This window comes from Pieris rapae, chromosome 7 (assembly GCF_905147795.1).
Source record: "Pieris rapae chromosome 7, ilPieRapa1.1, whole genome shotgun sequence".
In the NCBI taxonomy this organism is placed as follows: domain Eukaryota; kingdom Metazoa; phylum Arthropoda; class Insecta; order Lepidoptera; family Pieridae; genus Pieris; species Pieris rapae.
This window is the reverse complement of record NC_059515.1, coordinates 4316619-4334172: the sequence shown is the minus strand read 5'-3', so window position 1 is coordinate 4334172 and position 17554 is coordinate 4316619. Positions and strand designations below refer to the sequence as shown.

Sequence of the window (17554 nt, the reverse complement as noted above, 5' to 3'; positions counted from 1 at the left end):
AATAACAAAGCCAGTATAACTTTATATTTCATGATTGACTAGCCCTGGGAAACTTTTTTATTAAAGATTTTTTGTATGTGATTTTCTCATGAAATGTATGAAATTAACTACAAATTGAAGTGAAAGGTTGAATTCATGAATTTTTACGCTCAGCTCTTTATTTATAGAAACATAAATTACATGAATAACATGCTCCGACGTTATAAAAGCAAAATGATTAATTTGAAAGTTGCACTTACATATGAAGTATAGGTTGAAAAGTAATTGAATTTAGTATGTCAAACTATACGCAAAAAAGGATATAATATATATTTAATAAGGGTATTTTATGCCAGTTAAAAAAATATTGTCTGTAGTATTCTTAGTTAAATGTTGTGCTTTATTTATTTTTGTTGCTTCTTTGTGGATACATAGTCCATTTGTATCCACAAACTCTTCTTCAAATTAATACCTATTTGGCTTAGTAGGCACATAAATTTAACTGCTATCTTTTTTCAATGTGTATTTCCAATGTCCAGACATCAAACATCATTTTTGTTATCTGCTTAATAAGTTTATTAACATCGTTAAAAGCCGAAATTTTTTCATGACTCCTTCCGCGTTTGTAAATGCTAAAGTGCTGAAAGTGTGGAGTAAATATCTTATTATTATTGATTTACGCGCGTATACCTTTAGATAAAACTTGATAATGGTGTAGCAGTCTCCTCTGACTACGAATATTATGAAATATAAAAAGTACGTTGTATTAAATACCGAAATAAATTTATATTCAGATGCAGCTAATAGCAGCGCTAATAGTAGCAATAGTTTTTGGGTGAAAACGTTACAAACATACTTACACAAATACAAATGTTTTCTCTTCACAATATTAGTATAAATAAACACATCACAGTCAGAAATAACTGGAATATTTTAAACTATTAATTTAATAACTGGAGGAGTATTGAAATCCACATTTCCAAGTAATTATTTATTGGCAAAGCGGTCAAAGACAAAGTTTTACGTTAGTTTTGCTTATTAAATTATTATGTAGTGGTTGAAGCGTAACTGTGGTCCGTGAAATTATGCAAATGGGTCGGAACTTCGTTCAACTAAAGGGTTGGTTTAAAAGAAACGGAGTTGCCAGCGCAAAAAAGAAGAAAATGTTTTTAAAATTGTTTAAAAAGTAATCCGGTTTGAATGCAGATGCGGAGCGGTTTTTAAATATACTTTTTACGTTAGTTTAAAAAAGTCCTTGAAAATAATAATAAAACGTTTGCTCATACTCTATCAAACTTAAATAATATTTTTTTGCTGGTATTCGAACCTATCACCTTCTGTTTAACGCCATGCGTTAAACGTTAAATTTGGTATGATATTTTTTGATAACAATGTTAATTTTATTATGGAATTGAACTGACGTAATTTTGAATATTATGTATTTCTACTTATCTTCCAATAGACAAATTAAACTCTAAGTATTTCAAGCAGTTCCGATAGAGATCCATTAAATTTCATAAGACGCGCATTTAATCATACACAATAATACATGGCTTATCATAATGTTCAGATCATAAACTTTGACCATATTATCTGTATAAAGGTTCCGGTGTTATTTTGTTGTTTAAGTAATCAACGAGGGGTTTAAACCCCTTACAATTATAATCGAATTAATTATAGATTTAGTTTTAATTAATATTAGATTTAGGTTAGACAAGTTTATAAAAACTAACCACGAATACAGCACACATATATATCATAATGTAATTTCGCATTAACATTCATTACAGAACTTTCTTTAAAATGTTTTTGTATTAAAATAACATGAGACTTGGAATAATATTTAATGATGCCCGATTTGAACGAACACGAGTCATAAGGTGCGAAGGGAAAATAAATTAGGACATTCAAACGTAAATATACTTTGTACGAGAAATTCTAATTTATACACTTTGAAATATTACACTTCACTGGCAATCCTTTAAAGGAAAAGCTCATATCTCGTAAAAAGTATATTTGTATCTTCGTAACTCAATTTACGAGAGAATTTTTGACGTTTAAAAAGGGCTTGGAAATTGGTAAATTCTTATGAAATAAATTTTCTTATTATTTAGTTTCATACAGAAATAAACTATATATTAAATAAATAGGTACATGAAAAGAATTCATTCATTATCGACATTCAAGATGGCCTTATCACTTTAGAGCGATCTCTCCTAGTAGTTTATTCACAGAAGAATTTTATAATTTTTTAAATACAGAAGTATAACTTTATTTATAAGTTTATACGATCAGAATAATATTTTACATAAGTAGGTGTTATTGTAGACAAAGCTTTAATCAGCTTGACTGAAATTAATAGCAGATAAAATCTTGTATAAAAATTTAAGTATAAAAATCAATGAATATATATTATAAAAAGCCTTAATTTTGTGCAGCCGTTGCAGCGCACAATACTTATTTAATTATGTTACGTCCGTTAAACTTGCTCATGAGACACATTTTGAAAAGTCTTAAGTGTTGTTAAGAGGTTTAAATTTTCCATAACAAACATATATTATTATATACTGACTTATATGTTGTAGATATATATCGCATTTAATTATTGTTCTAAAAACAAAACTATACTATAATTATTTAAATTGTAAGGCCAAGTTTTCATTTCGCTTGTTACACAATATATTGACTTTAATAATAGTAATACTAGGCCTTAAATAAATAGTTTTTAGTAAACAGTCGTTGATTTCGATGTGGGAGGAGTTAAAGTTGCTATGACTGGTGATTTCTTCTTTTCATTAAAATACGCCATTGTCCGTTTTATATTCAAAAACTTCAGTTCTTTCCCATAAACTTTTATATTATAAACGATTGACTCAATAAAGAATATTTCTAGATAAAAGTCCACTTGTAGATAGCTCATACCGTAGCACACTGGCCTTTCGGAAGTACACCAGCGGCGGAGAAATATTTTGGGCAATTCTTTCCTTTTTGGAGTGCGGTTTCGAACGTAGAATACAACGCACGAATAGTCAACGTTTGCGAATACTGTAAACTAAAAATACGAGTAGAAAATAATGCATCAAAGTTGGTAAACGATACAGCGAGATATTTTTTTGGTAATGATAATAATGTTCCGTTCTACGCCCTTGACTTAAATTTCTATTTGACGTTCATAAGTGTACATTGTGTTACCTAAATGAATAAATGATTTTTATTTGATTTGATTTGATGACATAATTTTTGGTTGTCGGCGTTTATATGATGAAGAATGATATGTTAAAAATACTGTGCCATGCACTGATAAAGGGCTATAATTAAGTAACGAAAAAATTTAAATTAGGCAAGCTTTAATGGCAAATGTAGATACATTTAGCCATTTTTCATTTTCTAAACATTTTCAAGGGTTATCATGTGAATTGGGTCAAGTGTTCCGAAGCTAAACTATCTGCCGTCCCACTTTATAAAAACTAATTTGCACGATCACCTACTTACGTTATAACTGACTCTGTTTTGTTTCCTGGGAATATATTGATCTATTGATGTTCTATCAGTGAACAACACAGCTTTAGTTTCTTCCGGGTCACATGGTCCGAATCTTTGTACACTTGACAGACCTGGAAAATTACTAATGAGAACAAAAATGTAGGAAAGTTGTTCCTGCTCTAGCCGACTGAAATGCTTGCCATTTTTAATTGTATATATTTTGTGTGATATTATATAGACCGAAACAAAAAATTTAAGTCACGCTCACAAATTATCATGAATAACTAAGTAAATACAGTATCTAAAATATAAAATGCTTGTATAACGGTGTTTGAAAATAAACTCCTCCGAAATGGCTCGGCTGATTTTTGTGAAATCTTGGGTGCATATTGGTCTGCGAATCGGAAAAACATCAATTTTTTATCGTCCTAAATCTTAGGGGTGGTTCAGTGGTGGATTTTTCGACATAATTTTTTATTTTTATATTATACAGCATAAAATAAAAAATACGTTTATTATGGAACGTACGATAGACAGGTATCACTTATTCCACGTCATCAAATAAACATACAAAAATATATACAACCCTTTATTTTCACCCCTCTACGATCAACCCCTATACTTTTTTGTTAATTAAAAACTCATGACCTGAACTATAAGGTAGAGATAGTATAGTTAATTTAATATATATAATATATAGAGTAAGATTCACAGAGAAATCCTAAAAAGTTTTCTTTCCGGAAAACAGTCTCTGGAGTAGCATTGCAAAATGTTCCATATTGTTAATTCTACAAAGGCTAAGTAAAAACACATTAAGGTGAAACGAAGTTCACGGGGGCAGTTAGTCGCTAATACAAACATGTTAGATTTTTTTTAATATTCTACTTATTCTTTGAATTCACAGTATACTTGATGTTTAAACCTTGAAAAATTGACAAATATTTAAACTTACTGAAGAATAGTTATCCTCAAATATACTACTTCCTCTTTACTTATTTGCGAACAATTAAAGTGGCGAAATATATTATTTAAATTTAATATATTTAAACTATACAAGGTTTATGAATATTTACAACAAACGCTGTTAGTTTAAACTGCATATGAAGCCCTAAGAATAAATTAAAAAACAAATACACCTACTTCGTCTTAACACAATATTGTTATCAGCTATTTTGGTAACAGATGGTCTGCCGATTCTTAAGATACTGTTCCTAACCCATAAATGATACACAGTGTAGTCAATAAATCTTGATGGTGCCTTACAGCCTGGTCCCATTACTCCGATACCAACCTAAAAATATATAATAGTCTAAAGTATAATAAAAACGACAAAATCAATCACTCAATCTAATTTTTATATATATGTATACATGAATGTGAAAAATTAACTGATTATTTAGAATGATTTCCAAATTATTAAGCAAATATTAATAATATAAAGAAATGCGCCTCTCTCGTTGGCATGAAACATCGCTAGTATTATATAAACCAACTTAAGTCCACAAATATTATACTGTAAAAATCTAACCAAACTCCATTGCCCGTCTTGTCGAACAGTCAATATAGTGCCACTACGCCATATGCACTCTTTACCGGACATCGCTCTAGCGCAAAGAACGTGACTTGGCCAAATGCTTTCTATGTCTAACTGAAAGGATAGAAATTAAATCGTATTTTGTAACCTCTAAATTTATACAATTCGACAAAAAGCGAAAAGCATTTTGTTACAACTACACTGTAATTTTATAATAAGGTTAATTTATTTCATTTATGGACCCAATTTTTTTATTATTATAGAAATTAAATAAATTAATCTTAATATATTAATATTGTATTTTAGATATTTTTCGTCTGTGCCAAATAATGTTTACGCTTGTCCTCGAAACCTGCATTAATAAGTCATCAACATTAACTAACCGATTTGAATTATTGGCAATCCGTATATGGAACATAATGTGAACATATTGATTAATGTTATATATTTTTTTTAATCATACCTTTAATAGGTTTAATTAAAAACCAAACCTTAAAGTGTAGAGGCAAGTTATTTCATTTAATGTATTGTATCTGATTGTTGCATATCCAAGGAGAAGCTGTATAATAGAAATTAACTGGCTTGTCGATTAATTATTAGTGTTTATTTTTAGTGTTAATTTATTAGTATTTTACATTTTTACTTATGAGTATAAGAAATGACAGCAATAAAGGCTCTTTTTAAGATATTCCATAGATTTTATAGCGGGCTTTGAGCGCGGCGACCGAATCAAGAAATTCCGTAACGAAAATAATAAATACCATTGGTATTAATTCAAAGTGGTAGAGCGGGACTTTACCACTTTGAATTTTTTAATTTTGAAGTCCCCGAGTGCCATAATACTTTTATTATGATTATTATTATCTGATTGTTATTATACACCTTTATTTTAGATATTTACCTCAGATTTAGTATAAAACTCCTGACATTCTCCTGGTTTCACGTACGCCATCTTATACACCATTATTCTCGATCTATGGCAATCTATAAAAAAAATTGACATTATAATTTTTATAATTATTCAAACACTTATTTCGGGTTAAATATCTCTTTGTACTGCGTAGTAAATTATTTCTCTATGACCATCTGATCAATTAAAAATTGTAAAACAATGAAAAATGTAAACTGTCAACTACTTTTTTATATACGGTAAAGGTTTATATCTTTATTTAAATGTATATTTAATTTGCACACTCGTATATCGTGGTAAAACGATATTTGTATATGTGTAGTAAATCCAAAACTAATTACAAAAACTGTATCCTTATAATACAGATTACATTCAGCTTATGCTCTATAAAACATTTCCCCCTAAATAATAAATTAGAGCAGCACAAATAGGGCTTCATTAAAAATGATATATTATATGATTAAAAGCGCAGTATGAACAAAATTAGGTGCGAAATTACCATTTGAGAGTGTCATGGCGTAGAACTGTGCATTATTTAACGCGAGCGGCGGTGCGCATATTGGTCGAAATCCTGTGAATTAAACGCATAATTTGCATTAAATAGCATTACGTACATTAATTTTGTTGGCTTTACACTCTATTTCAGCGATTTTAATGTTAATCGATGAGTTGCGATGTTTGTGGAAGAAAACGGAAGTGAAAGGGTATCGTGATATTAAAGATATTATGTTATTAGTAAGCGCTTTATATTAGATTTTATATTGCTAAAATATACCGAGAAATATAAATCTTGGAAAATGTTAAGAGAAATTTGTCTTGTATAATAGTAAACAATAGGATTATGAGAAAAATATATTTCAGTATTGGGTTATTAATTCACTGAACCGTAATGATTCTTTATGGAAAATGAAATCTAATAACGTTGATAAATTTATATTAACATTAATTATTAGTGAAAGGGATTTTTAGTCTATAGAATAACAACTTTATGATAAAAAAGAGTGACTAGTTAAACGAGAAAGAGCACTAGCACTGAGCACTAATTACACTAGGATTCCCTGTGTCTTGGGCAGCTTGTCTACATTTGACATAGTAATTAGATAATTAAATAAAGATTTTAAGTACTTAACGTAATAATTTCTACATAATACTTAAAAAATATGTTTACTTTGGAACATAAGATGATACGATGACTGCCCATTTTCGGCAGCCCGCAGGCTCCTTTGCCCCCCTTTTATATAAAAAAAGTATTTACCTAGTCATATCATGGAAGCTGTGCTAATTTAGTGGCTAAGTGAGTACCGAAAAACTTGCTCGTACGGTAGCCTTATGAATCAAGTATTGAACCCAAAATTTTCACAACACAGGCATGAAACAGCTTACCTTAATCAGGTCCTTATCTGTTAACATAATTTACCTGCCAATCTACGATTAAAGGCCAATTGTATGATGGTTGGTGCACTGAAGGTAGACTTCGCATAGTCTGGATGAAACGAATAATTGATTACCCGAAGTGCTGGACCGCTGCAGTTTGTACCCAGTATGACTCGTGATCGCGATCTGGGAACAGTATTTTAATTTGTGACGATGATTTTACTTGTGAAGATATCTTATATGGTGTTATGGATTCTAAAAACAATTGAATTGAAATTAATTGAAAATAGTTGCCGCAAATGAAATGCGTGTGCACTAAGAGGTGTTTCATTTCTGACTACAAAACTCATATCTTAAGTCTATGTAATATATATAATAATGTATAATCTTAAATATTCTTTTAAAAAAATACAAATGAATGAATTTTCTAAAGTATTGCGTTTTTAATTTACCATTTCCAGAACAACATTGTTAGTTTTTGCCGTTGCTTATTTTGCAATGATCACATAGATGAATACAAAGACAATAGAGTGTATGTCACCTGAAATCGATCTTAGGCACTTTATCTATGTCCATCGCGGGTCCGACAGCCATTTGTTTTGACACCAACACCACTGCTATCGATAGTAATTTGTCACCTGAAAATACGTGACTAGCATAATATGATATGTAAAAATAATTTATTTGTGATTAAAATTTTTTAAATTTCTCATTGCTTTCATTAAATTAATTTAAGCGCATTAATTTAGTATCAATATAATAGTTTACAGGAGGAAAATCTGTTAATGAGAAGCGTCTCTTCTCTCTATTCTCTCCTTTCATAGAGTAGGACTTTATTAAATTAAGCTAAGCTTGGTGTGTTACCCGCGCCTTTACCAACAGGCTTGGACGATGACTACTGCGAACATATCTTTAAGATATTAATCAGCGAATTGTAAACTGCTGGCGTGACCCGTGGCCGTTACCCCTTGTACGAATAGCACATCTCAGTGATATTTTAGATTCTGTGAATTATTCCAGCTGCGTACTATGCTCGTGCAATATATAAGATAGCCCATTCCAGACTACCCTGATTCCAGTCCTCCAGATCCGTCCTCCATATCTGGCTTATGGGAAAGTAGGAGAGTCAACAAGTAAAAAAAACACTATTTTGTCAGTCGGTCGGTGAATGCGGCTGTTTCCCCCACTTCATATCTATCTGAATATCTATCTATCATATCTGAATCAAGCCCGCTTGGGTTTGATTCAGATCGTCGAGTAGGAAAATTTTAAAAGTATTATTTTTAAAATCAAACCTTAAGCCGATGAAATAGCATATATAAATAAATAAATTGGACAATTAACTAGTAAACAGTTTTTTTCATAGCGAGAAAACTTGTGACGCATCCGACAAAAGTGACTACTTTAGCCACCTGAAGCATCTGAAGATCCAGAGTTCAGTTATTAGAGAGTCAAAAAGAACCACCATAGTTATAAGTTTTTAAATCATACCTCCTTCTTTTTAACGAAAACAAAATATATGGAATTGTTAAAAAATACCTCTAGGATAAACCAGTGTTCCCAGCCAGGGATATGTTTCGATTATGCCAAAGCCTTCGTAAACTACAGATATTGGTGAATTGTCTATTCCGCACTGTGTTCGCGGTCTCGCAGTTGATATTTTTAATTTTGGGACTGTAAAAGAGAGTTTGGCAATTATTAATTTAGTTATGATTTTCAAGTTTTCGCCACGCACCACCACTCTGTTGATCCAGCCCACTGAAGTATTCGATTCCGAACCAATTCGACTTAGAGTCCTTTATGAAAAGAGAGGCTATAGCCCTTGTATTTTCAGCACAAAATATAAGTAGAAGGTTATTCATACTAATCCAATGGACATACTTAATATTATTAACCATATGATCAATGTTTATAAAACTTAAGCATTCTGAAGTAAATAAGTATTAAATATCTTAACTTACCTCCCAAAACAGTTTCCATTATAGCCGAAAGGATAATTAATATTCTCATTACTGTTGCAGTATTATTCGTTTTTATTAAGAATGACACTGATTCACGGTTATGTTAATGATTAAAGAATGTATGTGTACTGTTATTGTTTCAAAGTAAATATTTATAAATGAGTGTAAAACAAAAGAGTTCTTTAGCCTGCGGAATTACCTGTTATAAAAGTACATAAGTGGAGATCGAAAACTAATTTAATTTAAATACAAGTAAATACGCAAAGAAATTTTTTATTGCATGTATCGTACCGTCACACAACCGAGCAGTGTTGGCCTAGTGGCTCCAGCGTGCGACTCTCATACTTGAGGTCGTAGGTTCGATCCCCGGCTGTGCACCAATGAACTTTCTTTCAATGTGCGCATCTAACAGTTACTCTAACGGCGAAGGAAAACATCGTGAGGAAACCGACATGTCTTAGACCCAAAAAGTCGACGACGTGTGTCAGGCACTGGAGGCTGATCACCTACTTGCCTATTAGATTTAAAAATTGGTAATGAAACAGATTCAGAAATCTGAGGCCAAGACCTAAAAGAGGTTGTAGTGCCACTGATTATTATTATTATTATCTTACCGTCACTAAAGTAAAGCAGATTTTATATTTTCTTTATTCATTCAGTTTGGATTAATACATGCAGCTGAGTTTCATCATCAGACATCGGCCGGAATACGAAATTCCATCCTAATCACCTAGACGTCCGTCGTTTCATAACTGATCGTTATTTAATACAATTTTTGTCGTGTGCTGGTGGAAACAACGAGGAACCCACTGAAGTATTTAAGAACCAATTCGATTTTGGTTCTTATAAGAAAAGAAAACCAATTCTGAAAAGTCAGTAATGAGGCCTTTTTGTATTGAGTGTCCATTAACGGCTGTGTTAAATAAAATAAGAGTGCGTACTTATGTACACGCGTTAGAAGTTATACTTCTTAGGCGTATAGAAAAAAAAACTAAATTACAGTAGTGATTAACGGCAAAAATTAAAATTAATCAAAGGATTTTATTTAAATAAATAAATAATTAATAAATACTATCACCGTCGTTTATGAAATTGATTTAAAAACACCAAAATAATATTTATTTATTCACACTGTTTAATTGTACTGTTACGAACACGTGTTCTAAATATAAAAATACTAGAATATACAACTTGAGCATAGTTATCGATTTTCATGCCACCTAGAACTAACTTTACGATGTTAAATTCAGGTGTCGGTGTTCGCGCGCATCGTACAAATTCACTCTCATCAGTTTTCTCCAACGCGCCAAAAGAAGTATTATTTCAAAAAAATTCTGTCCAATATATTATTCAGTACATTTTATAAAACCTAACTCGTTAATGCATAAAATAGAAAGTGAGCCTGTTGTTTCTGCATTTATAATATTAAATTGTAAAATGTAATTCTATTTAAAGACAGAATCAATGTCGAGAGGAAAGTATTTCCTTGTCGGAATGTCGTTACGTGAACTATTGGTAGGGTTTTCAACACGCTAATGACTCAGGGCTGTCACTGATTTATTGTTCTCTACATTTACCCCACTAGAAACCTTAATGGCTGTACTGTGAGAAAAATTAACCACCCAGGAGGTGAGTGTATTTAAAAAATGAAAGTGTTATAATAATAAGCGTATCATACTCGTTATGCTCAGAGAGAAATTCCAAGAAATTCAAATGTATTATTCGTTTTAATTATATACTTGAAACATAAATTTGTCTTGTATTAAATTATACAATAGTTAATTAACAGAACGTAACAGAATATTTAAGATTAAGAATGCATGACTTTAAATGTTTATCTAAAATAGGTGTGAAATCACCGGAATCCGCTGACATTTAATCATCAATGAAGATTTTGCATCAACCTCACGGTTTATGGTCAAAATACGTATTTTTTAAATACAACGTTTTTAATACAAAAGTGACAACCCTAGCCGAGTTAGCTTCGTTAACAGTCGCGACAGTTGGGCAGAAACCACTTCCCCATCTTGTTATACAATACTTTGTGCCGTACTTTTCATGCCATTTCAATGATTTCACTACAGTTCCGCGGTACGTTTAACGGGTTACATATTTCATTTGATTTACTACGAACTCTCTTAAGCACATGGATTTTCATATTTTCCAAGAGTGAGTAGCATACATTTTCAAAAATCTAAAAAAGTAGGTAAATTTGAACCACTGTCGCGTGCGCACTGAGTTTAGTTAGACCGCATACCGTACCGAATCTTCATAATTATTGAAGGATCAAGTGCTTGGGAGTGGGATATACCACAGTTGAAAGTAAGTCTGATCGATTAGTCGATTTTTTCTTCTTACTAAGTTATATATATATAAGATTATAGATCTTATTTTATATGATAAAGATTAAACCAATTTTTTCTTTAAGAGAGTTTTTGTTACAATACAATCCTAAACACATGTTATGGCGTCTTGTCAGATCTAATACAATTTGACATACAAGAGGCATACTTAGCACTAATTTGGTGTACTACAATGATCAGTATTTGGCGCTCCTTCTCTCTGTGTGTTAAATGATATTCTCGCAATATATAATTCTACTTAAAACACAAAGAAATATTTAAATCGCGTGGATACAATGCGAGAATGTACACGTGTTGAGAAAACTAGAAACTTCAAACTCAATTCTTGTTCAATCATATTTAAAGTAGCTTTATATTCTACATGCAAACTTTCTTTGTATGAATGTGTGGAGAATTTTATTTTCTTTAAAGAAAAATATTAATGCATAAAGCAATTGTGTTCAATTTGACGAGTAACATATTTTAAAAGTTCACATATACACATCTGTGATAAGGCTTTTTCACTATCGTTAATATTTCCCAAAATTTGATTCATAAATAAATGATGGTAGAACACAATTTATTTAGGCAAAAATCTTTTACTGTTTGATTGATTATATGAATAATAGTTGTTCAGGGTCTGATTCTGCTCTTATTTCCCTTTAATCGAGCCACGGTATATGTTAGGAAACAATATAAGGTTTCGATCAGGTTTTCTTCTTACAATTCAGTTTTTCACGTGACAACGTGTTAGAATAATTCGATGAAGGCGGCTGCATGCGCGGAAAAATATGACGTATGCGGCGTTACCTCCGTTCAACTTAAGGCTTGAAGTGCAAGCGAGAGCGCGAAACGAGCGACAAAGAGGCATAACAGGCTGCGTTCGGCAGCGTTCGTTCGTTAAAAAATTGACATAATTGTATTTATGAGTACAAATGAATGTAACTTGGTCAATTCAATTGTGATTTCCATTTATTCCATCTCTATATATATCCATACAGAATATCTATCAAACAAATAAAATTAAAATTTTCTTTTGAAAAATGCAACCTTCCATCAGTATTTTCTTATGACGTTGTCAGGTTCAACTATCGTCAGTAAACCGACTTTACAGACATCCGACTTTTTAATTCGAATTAGAGACAACTAACAGGTCATTAAAGTCGTTATATTATTTTGAAATTGAAACGTGGTTTAAGCTTAAATTTATGAATTTTGAACGGAACGGATAAACAAAAAGATGAAATTATGCAAATGGAGTAGTCAACGCCATCCTTCATCGCATGGCTTCAACTTCACTTAATACACTTTTAGGGCTGTTAAAAATTTATAAAATATTATTTTAAAATTTGGTTTAAAGTGACATTCATAAAGAGCGATTCAGGAGCGATATATTTCGAAAATAGAATAAACTATTATTTTCACTTGGAATAATATTTTCGATGTCAGTTGTAATGCTACATTTACTACTGTTTTAATACCTAGTTTGATTACGGACTTATTGAGATTGATTAGGGATTGAACCGTCGACACCACGAAAATAATTAGAGAGATCTTGAAACATATTAGATTAAACAATTATCTAACAAAAACCAAGTATTCTGAATTGAAAAAAAAATGTATCTTTCATCATTCGTTCGCAGCTGACCTAGTTATTTGAATCTCAATCACCGACCTATTAGATTCAATATAAGTATACATATATATATAAGTGGTCAAATTGAGGGAGACTTATCTGATTTTAAGTGACCATGGACACTCACATTCCCCACACATGCACATGCACAGATCCCCGTTATCCAGAACGGTACGCCTACTGAATGCTGTCTCCGACACTATCAACATATTTGTATGTTCGCAGAGTGAATTCACAGTAGCGATATTGTGTATATTATGTGTTTAATATAATATTTTTTATTAAATGATTTCTCTCTCGACGTTATCGTATTGGAATAGAATGTAAGGATAATGTATGTATTTCTGTGGTAAATAAATAAATAAATTTATACATATGTTATCAATATATACTCTCTATAAGAACATTTTGTTTTCAAAACTTCTATTCAAAGTTATGTTCAACCCTAAGTATGAAAATAGCTTAGATAGTATCAAGTTGCGCTTAAAACAAAACAATTACTGAGCGAAAACATGAAAATTGAAGTACTATATTATAATAAAAAATATTGCAAACTTGATTGAATTGAAGCTCTTGGAGGTGTATATTTTCAAATTTGTTTTTCTATAAAACGCAGTCATTATAACTGTTATTGTTTTAGTTAACGAGTTTAGTATATCTAACTATTACTAACTTCCCCAGTCGCGTTCTTTCATTTTTATTTTTGTGGTCAGCGTTCGTCTCATTTGTCATCGTCAAGCCTGGGTGATGGTAAAACCTGTAAGAAACTTTAATCGGTTGAGGCACTACTCCGATCCGATCGATATATATTCGGATATATATCGACCGGATCGGAGTAGTGCCTCAGTGGATCGGTCCACTGATCGGCTTGGAGGTCTACTACATACCACTACTACAGGTCGAACTACACTGAGTCACAATAGGTAATTCTAAATTTTCTTCACCTTTACATAACAAGCCTGATAAACCATAGTTGGTTGGTGTCTTTTGTTTTTTTAACAGTCCAGGGATTCCTAAGCATCCGCTTTTATCACCACATTTCCACAGCATTCATGGAATATATCCTTTAAAATGTTTGCATTCTCCTGGATTCAGGGCCATTAAAGAAAATTGGAAATACTAGAATCCTTAACAATTTCTTCTTTTATATAAGAAATTTTATGATGACGATTTATCGTTTGAACTGATATGTTACTAACCATTTAAACGCAATCATCGTTTTGTTTTTCTTATATTACAAATTTCGTGAGACAAGTTTAGTTTATTTGCATATATATTATACTCGTCGCTGTTATGAAACTAAATACTTCATAAATAGGTCCTAAAAGGCTGTCTAATGGGCTAAGTTCCATACAAACATGGTAGGTATTGCTGCTAAGTTGATCGTTCCGATGCAAATGCCCGCATGTTTGCTGCATTATATTGGTCCTTGTGAAATTGCTCAACTTTTGATATGTTCCAGGTACAAGCTAGAGCGTTTTAGAGTAAGATTAAATATCCCTTATCTATAAATTAAAAATATATAAAGCTAATCTTGCATATAATACTACTGTATTATAAAAAAAATATTTATTTGTTTTATTTGTCTCAAAGTAGCGGACAACTTAATCATTGTGATGTGCCTGTCTGATATCATGGGAAAAATTCCTAGCTCCTTAGATCCCTATCCTACTCGTAGAGCACCGTCTGTTACTGTGTAGGTATCTTATTTATAAATTCATATTATCATTATATATTTCAATATAAAGAACAAAAGACAAAAATTATAGTTCAAATATCGCTGTAAGCTAGTGCCTTGTTATCTGCTGAGACATCGTTTCCGGCAGTATTATGATTTTGCTGGCGTACGCTTATTGAGCAGTCCTGTATCTACGCTGAATGCACTTTTCTATACTTCGTACGGTCTGCATAAATTATTAAATAATGTTGAATCATACATTCTACCAAAGGCTACTTCTTTGTTACCACAGAATTCAGGAGATTCAGGACCACACTGGCCGATCAATTCTTACCTATAAAGAAAATTGATCAGTAAAATAGGTAAAGACGGTGTCTATCTCATTCCCCATTTAGTGATAGGGGAGATTACTGAACACATTAAGTGCTCTTTTCTCGGATCCGAGTGGAGCGGGGCCAAAGTGTTACGTGCGAGAGTTACGTTAATTTTTAAAGCATTGTCATTCTTAGCTCTCGGATCCAAGTATTCAGCATACGACGTGCTGTATGCCGCCCACTCGTATCCGAAAAGTGTTTTATTTTAATATGTACAGCTAAATGGAAACTTTAACTGTATCTCTTCTATTTATATTGATAATAGCAAATCACATTCGCCAACAAACCATTTTTGCTGACCCTACAAGAGATGAATATAGTCTCACATGTTATGTCATTCCGTCAGTCTTAACTGGAGTAAAGAACATCCTATTATGCAATGAACAATACATTTATTTTTAATATACGAAACCTAATAAAAAAATATAAATTCACTTGAGGTCTTCGTCATCAAAGCAGTACCTACATCGATAATAATATATTAACGTTACAATCTTTTTCATTTATCACAGCTTAAATAAAACATACAGAGGGAAGTTGCTCCATAAAATTATCAAAATAAAATTTTGTATTACAAGCCTTACCTAATTATTACTCATATAAAACATCGTACATTATAGTTTACATTTAAGTATTGACTTCGAATAGCAATTATTTTTATATTACAAAGAAAATTATCTATGTCATTCGAGGGACAACCGGATCGAGTTGTTCATTTGTAAAAATATTGCTTTTATTCCTTTTGTGTGGTTGAATGTTCCCGATCCAGAAGTAATGCATTCAGATCCCAGCTGTGCTACCTTGAACATTTCTGTTGCATTTCGCACATACAAGCGACCACATCAAGAAATCTGGTATGAAGTGACATTAGACCTTATGGTATGTGTTATTAAACATCAAAGATATGTTACACTTGACATTTTAATTGGCATTCCCACCAAAATTCATTCGAAATTCGAATTTGACAATCGATTACCGGGAGCACAATGGCGCCAGTTCAATGCTAAATTAATTTATTGCTCAAACTCCGTAAGCGCCTGTTCTTATTCAAATCCCGATTTAATTTCTTTAGGGCTTTGTTTCTTCGCGCTTTAGTCTCGAGTTTTGTCTATTGTAATTTGTTTGTGTTAAATTATAACAAGTCTTGAAATTGTTATAAAGGATGTTTAGATATTTGTAAAGCAATCAAAACATATATTTAGGAAACCCATATAAAAAATTAGTTAATTTATTAGTAATGCAGCCTCTTCTCTAAATATGCTAATACTTGCGTTTTCCGTACTTATATCCTAGTATTCTCAGCCTAGTATGATACAAGAGCCAAATACATAATAAAATAAAAAATAAATTTAGGTAGTTTATCGTAAAAAATCAAATTCGTAATTTAAAATAATCTTATTAATAACTATGTACGCGAAAGAAACTCACTGTGGACGCCATCTGCCCCATTTAGGGGTTATAGGACATTAAGTAAGTTAACTATGTACACTTATGAAAGTAAATATCTTAAGAAAACGATGGTCTAATTTTGTATTTACTACCAGTTCTCCAGTTAAGAGAGATAAACTACCAACGAATTTACACTTTTACCCCAAAGTTTTGGTGTATATGGGAATTGTAAGGAACTGAAACTATAACGCTGTGCTTTATTTGACTTATGACATTTGACATATAAAAACAATAGTCAAAAAAACAACCGCTTAGCACCAGCCGGTAAAGATGACAGACTGTAAATTGTTTTGCCTATTTTTCCCATACATGTCTTTTTTATTTCCCTATTGTTGGGCTGTATGTCATTTCTAAGCTAAAAAATCAATGATCACAAAAAACGTGCTAACGTTTAACCTCATAAAGATTTATCGTCTGTGCAACACCTCATCAATATTCGTTCCCGTGACATGCAATAAGATTTATTATTTTCTCACTCATTACTCATGTACCTGAATTAGTAATATATTTTTCTACGTGTCCCTCATCTTTCTTGGGAGGCATTGATATTAAATAAATGTTACCTTATATAATATTCAATTTGTATCGTATTAAATTTTATAAGGAGTTGTATATTATATACGGTATCACTTAACATCAGGTGAGCCTGCCCTTTATTTTACAAAATAAATAATAAAATAAATATTATTATTATAAAATAAACACATAAAACCGTTTACACCGACATCGTTTAGAACAACATACCGGTGACCAAACAAAGGTCCCGGCAGAATTCCATTGTATTAGGTACTGAATAATATTGTCATCGGCTGTAACGACTGTCGGTTTTTACGA

The 17554-nt window shown here is 31.6% G+C and overlaps 1 protein-coding gene across 1 annotated transcript; it reads right to left on the bottom strand.

Annotated features, from left to right (window-relative positions):
- Positions 1-2704: 2704 nt before the first annotated feature.
- Positions 2705-9260, bottom strand: LOC110993634. Its single transcript, XM_022259972.2, has 10 exons — positions 9242-9260; positions 8820-8954; positions 7822-7918; positions 7324-7466; positions 6406-6477; positions 5898-5980; positions 4991-5110; positions 4603-4753; positions 3472-3593; positions 2705-3031 (listed from the first exon to the last, which is right to left on the bottom strand). Exons 1-10 carry the CDS (start codon positions 9258-9260, stop codon positions 2705-2707), a joined length of 1269 nt encoding a protein of 422 aa, XP_022115664.2.
- Between the last annotated feature and the right edge of the window lie 8294 nt (positions 9261-17554).